This window comes from Polypterus senegalus, chromosome 5 (assembly GCF_016835505.1).
Source record: "Polypterus senegalus isolate Bchr_013 chromosome 5, ASM1683550v1, whole genome shotgun sequence".
Classification (NCBI taxonomy): domain Eukaryota; kingdom Metazoa; phylum Chordata; class Cladistia; order Polypteriformes; family Polypteridae; genus Polypterus; species Polypterus senegalus.
Genome location: NC_053158.1, coordinates 162,350,619 through 162,365,063, shown reverse-complemented (window position 1 = coordinate 162,365,063; position 14,445 = coordinate 162,350,619). Strand labels below are relative to the sequence as shown.

General features: G+C 34.4%; 1 protein-coding gene across 2 annotated transcripts in view; it reads left to right on the top strand.

Moving 5' to 3' along the window:
- ccny (cyclin Y) overlaps positions 1 to 14,445 on the top strand; it is a 169,993-nt gene that overhangs the window by 117,713 nt on the left and 37,835 nt on the right. Inside the window, exons 2-3 of one of the 2 annotated variants that reach the window (XM_039753556.1) lie at positions 2,484 to 2,558; positions 7,273 to 7,293. In XM_039753556.1, coding sequence (XP_039609490.1) covers positions 2,484 to 2,558; positions 7,273 to 7,293 — 96 coding nt within the window. The remainder of the gene's footprint in view (positions 1 to 2,483; positions 2,559 to 7,272; positions 7,294 to 14,445) is intronic. The other variant, XM_039753557.1, reaches the window with a different exon arrangement.

The window sequence follows — 14,445 nt, the reverse complement described above, 5'->3', positions numbered from 1 at the left end:
CATGGATGTATCCATCAACAAGTGTGATCAGAATAAGGAGAGTGGTTTGTAACCCTTATGGTCCAGAAGTTGAGTTTTTGAAGTAAGACTATTAATATCTCACGACTAGGACATTTCAAGAACTAACCTAAAGAATACTGAAACTCAGTGGAAACACTGGGTTGAAATGACTACACAAACTTGGACTAATAAGATTGGCAGGACCTGGAAGTGCTGAAGAAGCGTTTTGAAGGACACTGCAGTAAACATTTGGAAGTTACAAAACATAAAAAATGCACTTGTTTCATTATTATTATTATTTTTTTCTGCCGACCACTTTTACACTGTCTGTTGAGTGGTGAAAAAATTGCAATTATGAAACAGTCATTAAAATATTCAGCTGGAATTCTGTCATAATACTTCTGTCATATTACTATGGAGTTTCTTATATTTTGTAAGAACAGCAATTGTTCCAGTTGTAAAGTAAATTTTGAAACGTATTCCTCTTATTCTTTTTTATTTTGACCAAGTTGAAAAATTAGTGAATGAAAAATTTAATATTCATATTATCGATTGTAGGTTGGAGAATACAGTACTGTGTTAAATCTTTTCTCTCTCACAGCGGCAACAGTCCTTATTTTCTGATGAGCTGTAGTTTTTCCCGTTCCATCTTAACAAACAAGCAGATGGGAATTGATAGAAGTCCTTGTGTTGCTAGTAGCCTAAAGTCACACTTAAAATAAGATGCAAAGCATGAGTAACAGTAACTAACTCTTTCTTCCATTTGTTATATTTATTTCTTCAAAACAGCCTTCATCCTTTCTAGTGAAGTACAAATATGGATTCCAAGGGTGCGGGTGTTATTTGAATGTTTGCAGTCTAGTTCAAAGTGTTGAATCATGGAAAAGTCACCTGCCATTTAAATTTAAAATCAATATATAAATTGTTTAAAAGCTGATAGAAAACAATGTAAGTAGATGGAATGGTTTAAACTCACTCCTCTAATTTAATAGTATACCTTTGATTTCAGATACAAATCAAAACTGATTTTTAAAGCAAGGATCTCAAAGTTGAAGCCTGTTTTATCTGTTTATTCTATGCAAATGTCATCTAATTACTCATATTTATCTAGAATTGTATTTGTCCTAATCAAGTCCATCCATGAGAACACTGAATACAATGAGGACTGATCATTTATGTTAGAAAGATTGCCTAACTCCAGCCATCTGGTGTTTTTTTTTGTCCTCCCTGGCCATCGGACCTTACTTTTATTCTGTGTTAATTAGTGTTCTCTTATTTTAAGTCTTACTTTGTCTTTTTTCTCTTTCTTCATCATGTAAACCTACATTATTTGTATGAAAATGTGCTATATAAATAAAGGTTGTTGTTGGTTTAATAGTGGAGGACTATCATGAATTTTAGTAATTTTCAAGATCAGGTAAAACTTGAAAAAATATTTTCTCTGTTGACATGCACCTAACATGGCTCATTTAATGTACTGTCCTTAAGAATAGATCATGTGGCATAAAATTGAATAATTACAAAATAAAAAAAACAGTGATCTGAGATCTGGTTGGCTGCAGCTTTTGTTTCCAGCAACTAACTACTGCCATGCACATACTGTATGTGCCCATCATGTTATCTTTGCTACAGGAAGCAGTGCCTCAAGATGAATAGCAATTGTCATTTTAACCCTGGTTAGGTTTTTTTTTTTTTTTACTTCATGTTGGATATCACATATTTAGCAAATGCACTACTAAATGCATGAAAACATTTTGCTCAGTATTAGGAGTCATCACACATTACTACTTTGTTACTAACTTGTTAGAACACATTCTTCAGGAGTGACTACGAAAAGGGACTAAATTACTATGAACCACTCCATTAAGAACTCATCTCTATTTTTGGAGACATAGATATTTGTACAAAGGTATTTGTGCCATCTGGAATTAGTGTTTGTTTTTTAAAATAATGAACAGCAGTTGGAAATTTTTTTCAGGGGGAATAACAAGAAGACTTGTTACAATATAGCACAGCCTGAAAGATGCATTAAGTAGTCTGTGTGTTGTGCCTTTCAACCTTAGTGCATTTACAAGTGGTAGTTTACAACACACAACAGATAAACTGATTCATGCTTGTGGTACACAATATTTTGGCAAATATGAGCAGCAAGCAAAATGCCTAAGGCATTCATTTTACCTTATGATGTAGAAACGCTTATGTTGTGGATGTTTGATCATAATCCTGCCGTGGTCAGCACCAGGAAGGCAAAAAAATAAGAAGGGTCCGGAGAGGGCTCGTGTTTAGGAAAGACTTGGGTCAGAGAGATACCAATCCAGAAATCATTATGGGTGACAAGCAGTATTTTAAGGAAAGAATGGTAGACCTTTTTTGGGAACAGACTTTATAAAAATGTTACACAATTGTCATTCTATGGTTCTACATTCTTTTGATAATTTATATGCAATTTCTTATAATTTTTATTCTATCCATTTTTAATGCAGATCTGAACATGGAATTTAACCCATCAGATCATCCACGGGCAAGTACAATATTTCTCAGCAAATCACAAACTGATGGTGAGTATGATTACATTTTAAGATTATTTGGAGGTGCAAAAACTCTGGTTATTTTGTCTTTTTTGCCTAGATAGTCCGTGCATGCTATAGATCAACTGTTACTTACAAAATAAGAACAATGTGTATAGCTGGGGGATAAACAGCACAAGTTCCTTTCAGCTGATTAGCTGATGGTTGCACAAGATAATTACTAATTGCTAGAGAGGTTTACCTTCTCTTTAAAGCTTTACCAGGATGTGTGTTCCAGTAGTTTTAGATAGTTAATTAGGAGCAGCAAACAAGGGTGATACATTTACATGTTTGGGTAACGCCTTTATCCCAGGCGACTTACAACATCTATAATACAATTACAAGTACGTATCAATAGGACATTTTCAATTACGACTTGTACAGTATACAACTTCCAAATGTACCCTAATTTAAAAAAATGTTGTTGATATTTAACAAACATATTGATAAAGAAAAAAATAAAGCTTTCACAATTTTGCTACCTCTCAACCTCTGAACAATCTTCATATAAGAAATCTCATCTTTGTCACACAAAACATTTGCTAAAAGTAAAATCTACTCTATATATTATATATTTATTATATAAAACTGTGTGTGCATGTATGGATATATGGTATTGTGCTTTTAATGTCTGTTACAGAAACATAGTCAACCTAGTAAACATTAATTTGTCAACATAACCTAAATTATAGGAAAAGGATTACTTTATTTCCATGGCAATACAAACATGATGAAAATTATATTTTCAAAATGTGTATCTTGCATTATTTTCTATTTTTTCAGCATGAACCTTTACCTACTTTTGCTGTTGTAGATATTCTAACTCCATTGGACCCTAATCTTAAATTAAGTACATATTAAAAATTGTATCTTTGTTTTTCAAAAAGATGCTTCTGTTGTTTTATGAGTAAGGTGAGTTTGCTGTCATTTAATTTAACATAGCTTATTCTTCTTCACTATGCCAGAAGGTTTTGATTTATGAGAATTCAGTCACTTTCGTAATAACTATGCAATTCAGGATGGCTGAACCTGTAAAGTGGGCTTCATTACCAATGCTGATTTGTGATAACTGAACTGTGCATTGTATAGTTCACGCTTAGTTGAATTTCCCATTGTCTGGGTGAAGAAAACACATGCAGGATATTTGGGGCCTACTTAACACACAGTGAACTGGTCACAGGAATATCTGGAATAATGATTAACTGCACCAATCATTATCAAGATTGTCTTTTGTTTTAAAGTGTGCAGAATATATTATTATTTTGGAGAGTGTTGAATTGAGTGTGTATTAAAAATAGTGATTTTTTTTGCTAATTGACTTCAAATTTTTCTTTAACTTTTTCTTCTTAATTTCAATAAGAATCATATAAAGTATTGGGTTGTAACAGTCGGTGGAAGCTAATCGGCTGATATTTTTGATTCATCCCTGCTCTCAAGTGATGGTGAAAGCATGGCACATGTCCCTGTTGAATATTGTATTTGAGCAGACAAATTCTACTCTAGAATGGCTGAATGTTTCTCTGATCACCGTCTTCTGTTAATGTAATTTTATCAGTGTCTGAGCTTTATTCCCTTTTTCCATTAATTTTATTTGTTTACAGTAGACTATCATGTAGTCACCATTCATGTACACTATACACATGTATGTTACTACATACTCTATAGGTTAGGTGCATTGGCAAGTCTAAATTGTCCCTAGTGTGTGCCTGGTGTGTGTGTGCGTGTGTGCGAGCGGGCGCTCCCTGTGATGGACTTGTGCCCTGCCCGGGGTTTATTTCCTGCCTTGCGCCCTGTGTTAGCTGGGATTGGCTCCATCAGACCCAAGTGACCTTGTCGTTAGGATATAGCGGGTTGGATAATGGATGGATGGATGGATTTTTACTATTCCCCTGTTCTATAAACCTTTACTTTTCAAAAATCTTTAGTGAGAAGTTATTTTTAACTAAATTCCCAAACTATTTTTAAAATATCTTATTTCTAAACATATTATCCTGCTATACAATGATAAAAGTTTGGAATAAGATAATAAGGAATTGTTCCAAGGCCTTTGGCAAGTTGTTTTCTTTAACATCAGTTCAATCTCATTAAAGGATCCTAAAACATCTGAGCATGCTTTGTCTGTAAGCACCAATAACATCTCCTTAATACCAGTTTTACAAACATTTCACCTTGAAGAGCAAATCAGAGAGCAAGAATTAAGCTTTTATGATAGATGGGACAAGTTCTTCACTTTGACAGAGTGCGCTATGGTGACATTCATCATATTCAACCCTAACTTAAAAAAAAGGAGACTGCAAAGGAAAAGCATCTGTCACTTCTGTGTCAGAGTTTACACAGAGGACCTTGACTAGATTATTAGCAAAGCAGAGCTTGCCATTGTACATTGACAAGCTTATCTGGGTGTGGATTTACAGCTGAAGCTGCATTATAAAACAATTAAAACATGTTTCGTACTCTTAACATTAGTATTCATCCATTTTTTATTCAAAAAGAAATTCAATGCTGGATAAAATAGTAAAAGTTTTCTTACATTTCCAATTTGCCATTTTTCTTTTGCAATATGATATTTGTGTTTATTAATCTAATGACAGGAAAGCAGTACAGTTGTCCTGCAGGCCATATTCTTTATTCATCAAATACTTCCCACAAATAATTAACAAGGGAGCTCCTTAAGAGGTTTCTCGAATCACTTGAAGTATATTGCCCACAGTCAACTGTAACGTTTTTTTCCTTTCAAAGTTTGGTCAGCAATAGATTTGGAAAAGCTCAAAAAGAGTATAACATATTTACATTGTATGCTGTTTTTATGAAATAAGAGAATTAAGAGATTGAGATTAGCATGTTGTTTCAGTGAATTTTATTCTAAGTTCAGAGCCTTGTAGCTCCTAAACCACTTTAAGAAAAACACAATTTTTGCTTTATTTTAAAGCAGATACACAGTATTTTCTTCCCCAAGTGCACTTTTTGAGGCACAAAAACTAAACGTTTAATTAACCTAAACAATTTTGGGGAGGTTATCTGATGAAGGGACCAAATAGCAGGTCAGCATTTTTAAATGCAAATCGTACACTTGCATATGTATTTCGGTTTGAAAAACTGACTTGTTACTCCAAGCCTTTCATTGCTTTTTAATAGCCAAAAGTAATTAAAAACTTTGGTTTGTGAGATAAACTTTGTCTTTAAAGAAAGAAACCTAAACTTAGGCAAAAGTTCAATTTGAAAGTACATTTTGTGGGTTTTCTAATGAGCTAATAGCTGAGTTATGTAGTCTGATAGGAGAAAAAGTTACAAGTCAGAAAACAGTCTAAATTGTAATTGTATGCTGTCCACAGTGAAATAATGCCTTTATATCAAAGGGAAGTTTTATAAAATGCATCTGTTTTTCTCAGCTCCGGAAGACAGGTGTAATTCACATGCCATGTCCAAGTTTCATGAAAATCAAGAATGGTGATGCAACCATTTCTTGAATTAAAATGGAATGACCATGTAATCATGTTATATAATAAACAGAGTCTTTTTCCTCAATTCAAAGCCAGCAGTACAAGCAGTTATAATTGTGATACATTTCTTGCATCCAGTTATTAATTCCTGGTACATTGGTTAAAAAAAAGAGAAAAAGAACAACAATAATGGTCTACGTGCTTTGCATGCTTGTGTGGTATTTTTTAAACTCATTGCATCTCAACTAGACTTCACAGACTGTGAAATTAGTTCCCCAGGCTTTTAGCTTAAATAATTCCTTCTTTTTTTCAGTGTTTCAGCATAACCAAATCAGAAATGTCAGTCTCCAAACAAAATTCTGATCACATCTGAGACCAGTTTTGTCCCAACCTAAGCCTTAAATTGTTTTGTGGAACATTATTAAGGAATGAAATGAATCATGCAATAGAAAACAGTAATTTTTCTGTTCAGTAGATTCTTTTTTGACCGGTGGATTAGCAGGTATGAGCATGCAACAAACAAATTTCAGTAAAGGTTTGGAAAGACAGCACTTATTCACTGGATTAAAAGTAATTAAAATGTACTATATAAATCCCCTTGTTGCTTTTTCCATGAGCCTAGTCATTCATTGGTTGTGAAACTTATTTTTTTCCCATGTTATTCATTATTGCATTTGCTTATTTGTTACTTGGCTAGGCCTTTTTCCTCATTGCATCCAGAATATTCTCTTATTTCCTAAACAACCAAGTGTACTGGTATTTTTTAACCAGCCCACAGTTTTTGTTCAAATTAAGAATTTTTGTAACTGAAACTGGAAAATAATGATGCCTAAGTTTAAATGACAGTATCACATGATACATTTTAAAGTGCTATCTGAGTAGATATTTTCATTGTCAGGTTATATAATTCTTTTCATAAGACACCTCTTTCTCATGTTACAGTTTACTGTTTTACCTGGAAATGAAATAAGGGTAAAAGTGTTTCTTTATTCAGTGATTTTAACTAATGTATTTACAGATGTTTTATTAGAAAGGTGTACATACCAGCAGTTTAGCAGGGTATGACAAAGTTTATTCAGAAGAAGCTCATAAAGTACTTGAAAAATGTGCACTTTGGTTACATAAGTAAGAAAGATCTGTTGTAGGTTGTGATCATATTTAATATACTGGAGACATAATGTTTACTTACCATGCTTATGACTGGTGAGTCATCTTTATTTTGCTTGCATAAGAGACAAGAAACAGCACTACCTTTTGTCTTTCAGTTGCAGTGCCACACAAAAAAGGTAAGACCTTGGCTAGATGCAATGTGTCATGAGGCTGAGCGCTTCTAATTGTAGCTATGACTGTCTCCATTATGTGCTGCTTGGAGTTGCTAAGTTGGCTGTGTAAGTTCAGTAAGTCTGAAATCTTTGTATGCTTTATCAGTGATGTTTAAGCTATAGTATGGCTGTCTTTGTTGTAAAGTTAAAGAATGTGTTTAATGTTAAGTCATACTTGTGCAATATAGTGGTGCCTTGCATATACTGAATGCTTGTTGAACCTCAAATAAGATTTTCTGATCACAAATTGTGTCTATAATGTGAGTGTATGTATTTCATAATCAATATGAATCAGTGTTGACGAGAATTATAGTGAATACTGGGAAACAAAAACTGATATTTTTTTGTTTTGTTTTCATCATCATCATTGAACTCCATAATACGTATTTGGGGGAGCATTCTTCCTTGCTTATATTCCATTTTGGATCATCTGGACTGCTCCTTGAATGTTCTCTCTGTTTCTGGATATCATCTATTCATTTTTTTTTTCTGTTGTCTTCCAAACATCACTATTTTTATTAATCTGTTATCACTGATCCTGCGTAAATGCCCCAGCAATCCTAATTTCCTTGCTTTTATCTAACCAGTAAACAAGTAAAACAGGATTAAGTCTTTTTAAATCTTCTTAGATCTTTTTGTTATTCAACATGTCTCCAAATTCTTCTGTTTATTTTTCAGTAACACTTCATTTTACTACTTACCAATATCTGCCTTTCTTCTTGTCCATGATTCACAAGTGGTAGCAATGTAGATATCACGCATGCCTTCAATACGCACAGTTTAATTGTCATGTTGATATTTCTGCTCTTCTGAAAGCATTGCTTTCTGTGGCAGTTTTCATTCATACTTCCTCACAGAAATTATTGTATAATGTTATCAGTCTAACCAGGTACAAATTGCTCTGTACATTCCAGTTCCCCACCTTACAGGTACATGTGTGCTTTGCTGTTATTATATCTTTGGTCTTATCTTTGTTGATGTAAAATCTAATGTCATTGCCATCCTGATGTCATCTGCAAATTGCAGATCCTTAATGTGTATGCATTATACAAGCATCAGAAAAACTGATTAGGGTACTTGACAATGAGCTCCACAATCCTTTGTGAACAAAACAAGTCAAATGTTTTCTTCATTGAAGCAGTGATTGAATCATCCATCTTTTGAATGGTACTCTTATCCATCCAATCTATTCAAACCTTTCTGTTCCTCAATTATATTTTTTTAATGCACACCTCAGTGTAGTGCATAATGTTCAGCATTATTTTTCATAAATATAGGATCATATGATCATATGAATCTGCACCAGTCATTTGGCATTCTCACCGTTTCCCATGTTTCACTGCAGATTTTCCATACCTCCTCAAGTATTTAGAGTCTGCAGATAGCTCAACTTTTTTCCTCCGGCGTAACAGCTCTTTTCTTCATCTCCTCCAGTATAATGATGATGTATACTGTATATTGATATTTCTAAGCAACTCTTTGATGTAGCCAGGCATACTTTATGATATTTGATCACCACCTGTGTAAACCTTTTCAGTTTTATTTTTAATGGCTCTTGTGGCCTGTTTTCTCCTTTTTGGTGTTTGATTAGCTTAGTAATTAACTTTACATTACTCTTTTGACATGTTTTCCATGACACCTTGTAGTTGCTTTTAAAAACCTTCTTATCATTTTCACCAGTACATGCATGTACAACAGTCACTATCATATTCCTTGGATGGTCCAGGAATTCCACTTACTGTAATTGGATTGTATCCCTTTAGCAGCTTCACTGCCTTCTTTCCTAATACCATTTCAACATTGTACTGATGTGTCCCTGACTATATCATCCTTCCCTCTTAGTGTACCACTTCCTGTACACCTCACTTTACAAACACAATCACATCAGATCTCAATCTCTCCAGCTTTTTTTTTTAATAAGATTTATTTGATAGCTTGGTAGAGCGTTCTTACATTCCATTCAATGATCGTAAGTCCTCTTGTGAACCTCAAGTTTTCCTCCTTTCCACTTTGGGATTCCGTAGCATACTTTTTGCTACAACCCCTAGACACCCAGATTGCCTGCTTTTGAGGACCATGTTGTTCAGGATGATGACAAAGCTGGTATATCTTTCTTTCATACTTCCGATTGTTATACTGTTTTACTCTTTTATAATAATTTTTTATAATAATTGAATGACAAATTGGACTGGACTGCCAATACTGATGCTCTATGTAAGAAAGGTCAAAGCAGACTATACTTTCTGAGAAGGTTGGCATCCTTCAACATCTGCAGTAAGATGCTGCATATGTTCTACCAGACGGTTGTGGCGACTGCCCTCTTCTACGCGGTGGTGTGCTGGAGTGGCAGCATAAAGATGAAAGACGCCTCACGCCTGGACAAACTTGTTAAGAAGGCAGGCTCCATTGTAGGATTAAAGTTGGACAGTTTAACATCTGTGGCAGAGCGACGGGCACTAAGCAAACTCCTGTCAATCATAAATAATCCACTGCATCCACTTAACAGTGTCATCTCCAGGCAGAGGAGTAGCTTCAGTGACAGACTTTTGTCACTGTCCTGCTCCACTGACAGACTGAGGAGATCGTTCCTCCCCCACACTATGCGACTCCTCCCCCACACTATGCGACTCTTCAATTCCACCCAGGGGAGTAAATGCGAACATTAATTTTATTTTAATTTTTTTTCATTTTTATTACTATTTAATTTAATATTGTTTCTTTGTATCAGTATACAGCTGCTGGATTAAGTGAATTTCCCCTTGGGATTAATAAAGTATCTATCTATCCATCTATCCATCTATCTATCTATCTATCTATCTTAGCTATCTATCTATCTATCTTAGCTATCTATCTATCTTAGCTAGCTAGCTATCTATCTACCTATCTATCTAATTTAGCTACCTACCATTTGTCCTCCTACTTTAATTAGGTTTGAAACTGGCAACCACTCTCACTTCGGTACAAGACAGAGTTTAAGTAGCAAAATGTTGGAGCCAAACTAAACACATAAAAATTTGTATAATCCATAAATTGCTTGAACCATATTAAGTGAGTTTAGATAACTTTTTGATTATCCCAAGGCTGTTTTTGAAATTATACTGGAATGTTCTGCAAATTTCATGTGTTTTTGAGCTATGTGCACAATATTAAAAATAATGAAATGTAATAAGTTGTGTTAGATATAAAGGTAACTAACCGTGTTCACATAATAGCCTATTTTTGACATCATGCAAATGCTTTTGTACCTTAGTCATGATCTCATCAGAGTATCTTTCAGAAAATTTGCATTGAATATTTAGTTTCTATTTACATCTTGCCTGAAGAAGGGGCCTGAGTAGCCTCGAAAGCTTGCATATTGTAACCTTTTTAGTTAGCCAATAAAAGGTGTCATTTTGCTTGGCTTTTCTCTATAATGGCTTTTCTCATAATGGCTAACACGGTACAACACCCTAGTACTATAGTTTCTACTGGAAGTTTTGTGATTTATTTTTCCTCATCTTTGTTTGGAATTCCAGCATGTTTGGTTATAAAAATTGATGCACCAAAAGGAATTAGGCATTCAATTATTTTTACTTTTGCAGGCTGCTTAAAATGATCATTTTTATGCTTTATTAGCTTTGTATAATTTCCATATGTCAGGGGTGTTCAACTTGTAATGTTCCAATGGATGACTTCAGCGATGTATGATATTGTGTCACTATCTAGATGTTATGAAGGTCTAGCTGTGCACTTTTTAATCATCCAAATCTGCAGGGGTAAAAGACATTTTGTGCAGGTCTATTTTGGTAGCATTTGGTTCCTAGCATAAGACGTGACCATCATTCTCTCTTGACTGATTTTTGGGTTTTGGACACTAAGAAAAGATTGGTTTGAGCTCCTGTTAATGCACTTGCCATGAATCCTAACTTAACATCTGTCTCCTCCCACATTAAAATACTATCGCCCGGCTTCATGGTAGTACTGTACCTGAATGTATCTTTTTTACTTACTTATTTCTATATTGAATGTCAACAACAGCTTAAGAAAGATTTTGACGTACCTTTGTTGGATTGTTGCTGCTGCAAGCTAAATTACTTTATTATACCATCTGATTGTTAAGAGTTAATGACTTTTTTTTTCTTACATAGTTTTGTTGATATACAATAGGATGATTTGCACATTTTCCTTGAGCTCTTTTTTCTTACTTTCTTACTCTCCATCTGGAGTAATATAGAGAAGTGTGTTGTTTAGCCTCTCCCTTGAGCTGCTCACTGCAGGAATCTGTAATTGTCATGATATCACTCCCATAATTATATATAGTGTGCCCCAAAAAATTGTGCACATGCAGATGTACTATTAGTAGTATTGTCGTATGTATTTTCTGGTATTTTTGAGAAGTGCCTCCTCTGTTCTTCCCTATTCTCTTGCATACATTACCTTAAATATTAAAAACCGGGAAAAGCATATGAACCAAATCTCTAAATGATCACCTTCACCTCTTTTTTGACTTGATATACTTTAATTCAGGAGGAGAAATTGTCTTTTTCCATGACCTTTGGGTCAGTTAGGATTCAAACCAATTTAAGCCACTGCCAGATGCCAGAAATATAGGGAGACTTCTGCCTAGATTGAGGCTATAGGAGATGGAGCGGTGTCGCTGACAGGTTGATGTTGGGCCTTCGTTAATGATTGGCCAGGTCGTTCAGCTCAGCAGATAAAACTGAAACGTACCCAGCAGGGGTCATCTTTTGACCACCTGGCGTAGGAGAGAAAAAGTAGCTGAGCGATTGTGACAGAGTGATCCTTTTCTAACATTACTGTATACAGAGCATGGTTTGATTTTTTTTTTTTTAACTGCATTTTGTGCTTGTGTGTTTTTTTTTTTTCACTTTTGATTTTTAAGACTGTTTTTCTGCCCTCTTGGTTTTTGTTCTGGGAGAAGTATGATAAAGACAAGTTCTCCAGTCTTGTGTTCTTGTTATTTTACCTTTTTTCATCAACTTTATTTTTGAACCATGTAAATACTGTACAGATCCACCGTCACTTATTTTTATTTATTGTTGTATATATATATATTCAAACAGTGTCATTGCAGAATACTGCACCTAATTAAAGTGCATTGGAATTTTTTTGTTTTCTTACTGGCACTTTAATAAAGATTTGTTTTCTTTTGAATATTTTTATTTCTACGCCTCCAAATACACCACTTTGGTTATGTTACAGACGCCCAGAACCCAAGTGTGTGCAGGGGTGCCAGTGCACGGGGTGTCACATACCACACTCCAAATGATTTTGAGGCTTCGCTAGGTGGAGACTGGCATATTGTAAGTGGGTTATTTAGTTTCATTGCCACAGCAATTGCTTTTTTTCTGGCAACTCTACCATGCTGCCCATTTTTTGTTCAAGTATCTCCTTATTGTGCATGCAGAAACAACCACACCACTGTTTCTAAGAAGCCTATATTTCAACTGAAGTTGCTTGTGGGTTTTTCATTCCATCCCAAACAATTATCTTGGCATAAGGTTAAATGTGTCTTGAATAGTGCAATCTACTTAGTTGATAAGCAGGGACTCATCTATAAATTTGTAAACATCAGTTAGAGCACCTTTAGTGCCTCTAATGTGATGCAATACTGTGAGACAAGTTGATTGTAACTGTAAAGATCTCTTATTTGGGTAGTCATAATGTTTGGAAAATTATATTTTAAAATGTTTAGTAATTGTGTTTCATGGGTGTCTTTTCTTACACCTAAGAATATTGCTAAATTACAATTCATGCAAGTATTTATACATACCAGACCTAAGAATATTGCTAAATTACAATTCATGCAAGTATTTATACATACCAGATCAGCTGGAGCAGTGGCTGTAAAGTTCGGGGCAACTGTTGTACTAATTACATTGGAGAAAGGGATGCTGTTCGTAGCAGGTTTCTTTACCTCTCCTCCATCTGACTTTCACACGTCTGTTGAACTGTTCTAGAAATGTGGGGTGGATTTCAGAATTCATAGTGATGACAACATGAATCCACCTGAGATGCGGTGGAGTAAGGTGAAAATGGGAGATTGGCTTTACCATCACATCACTCACATTTCTTTTATCTGGTGTACATCAGTAATGTTTTACAATGCATTTTTGACATTATGCCTTCACATGAAACAATGTTCTGAAAATTAAGTGAAAAGTTTGCTGTGTCATTCTCTTATGAAATGCGTAATTAGTGGATTTGTGTCTTATAGATTATAATGTGCATAATTTGATTGCATACTTTTAAGAATGTTTGCATATTCAAAATTCAATAAGTATTAGGTTCCTAATTTTAAAATCTTCAGAAGTAGTTTTCTTTGTTAGACTTTGGGATTGAATTGCAGAGAACAGTTGCCACATCCAGTAGTTGAATTAATTTCACTGGGGCTTTATAATTTGGAATAGGTTGACTTTAGAAGACTTTGTGTTTCATGGATTTTATTCTTGTTTATATCTTAACATCTTGTATAAATTAATAAAAGAGCTTTGAAGATGTAGAAAGTCCCCTGAAGGGCTGTCAACATGATGTTGAATATGTTGTTATTATTTTTTTCTTTTTTTCTAATTGTATATTGCATGTATTTACAAAGGGTGTTCTCCTTGGCAATAAATTTTTCCAGAAGCATTGGTTAATTCGTTTTAAAGACAATTCAGCCATAGTTACTGCTGCTACTGTAAAGTAAAAAAAGAATAGCTTTGTAGGGAACTTCCCCAAATATTTTTAGGGTAGAAGCATGACATTGGTTCTGTAGAACAAACACAGCTTCTAATGTGTACATGAATACTGAGAAGCCATTCTTAGAATAGGTATGTAGTATGTTGTTTGTAGTTATCTGTTTACAATTCCATCTGTGATGGCTTTTACTTGTTCATGTGTTTCTGGATATTAAAACATATATTTGCACACATTTTAACCATACTGTGGAGGTTTGGTCTTTGTTTTTTGTTTTACTTTTGAATTCTTATTTTAAACTTGTCTGCGAGTGAAAAATCACTATATTGCATACAGATTACATGATGATCCCATAAACTTGTAATATCTCCCTAGAGTCATATGGTCCAGCCGTCTTTGGTAATATATTCTCTCTGGTTTCTCTTTGGTTCATTCATA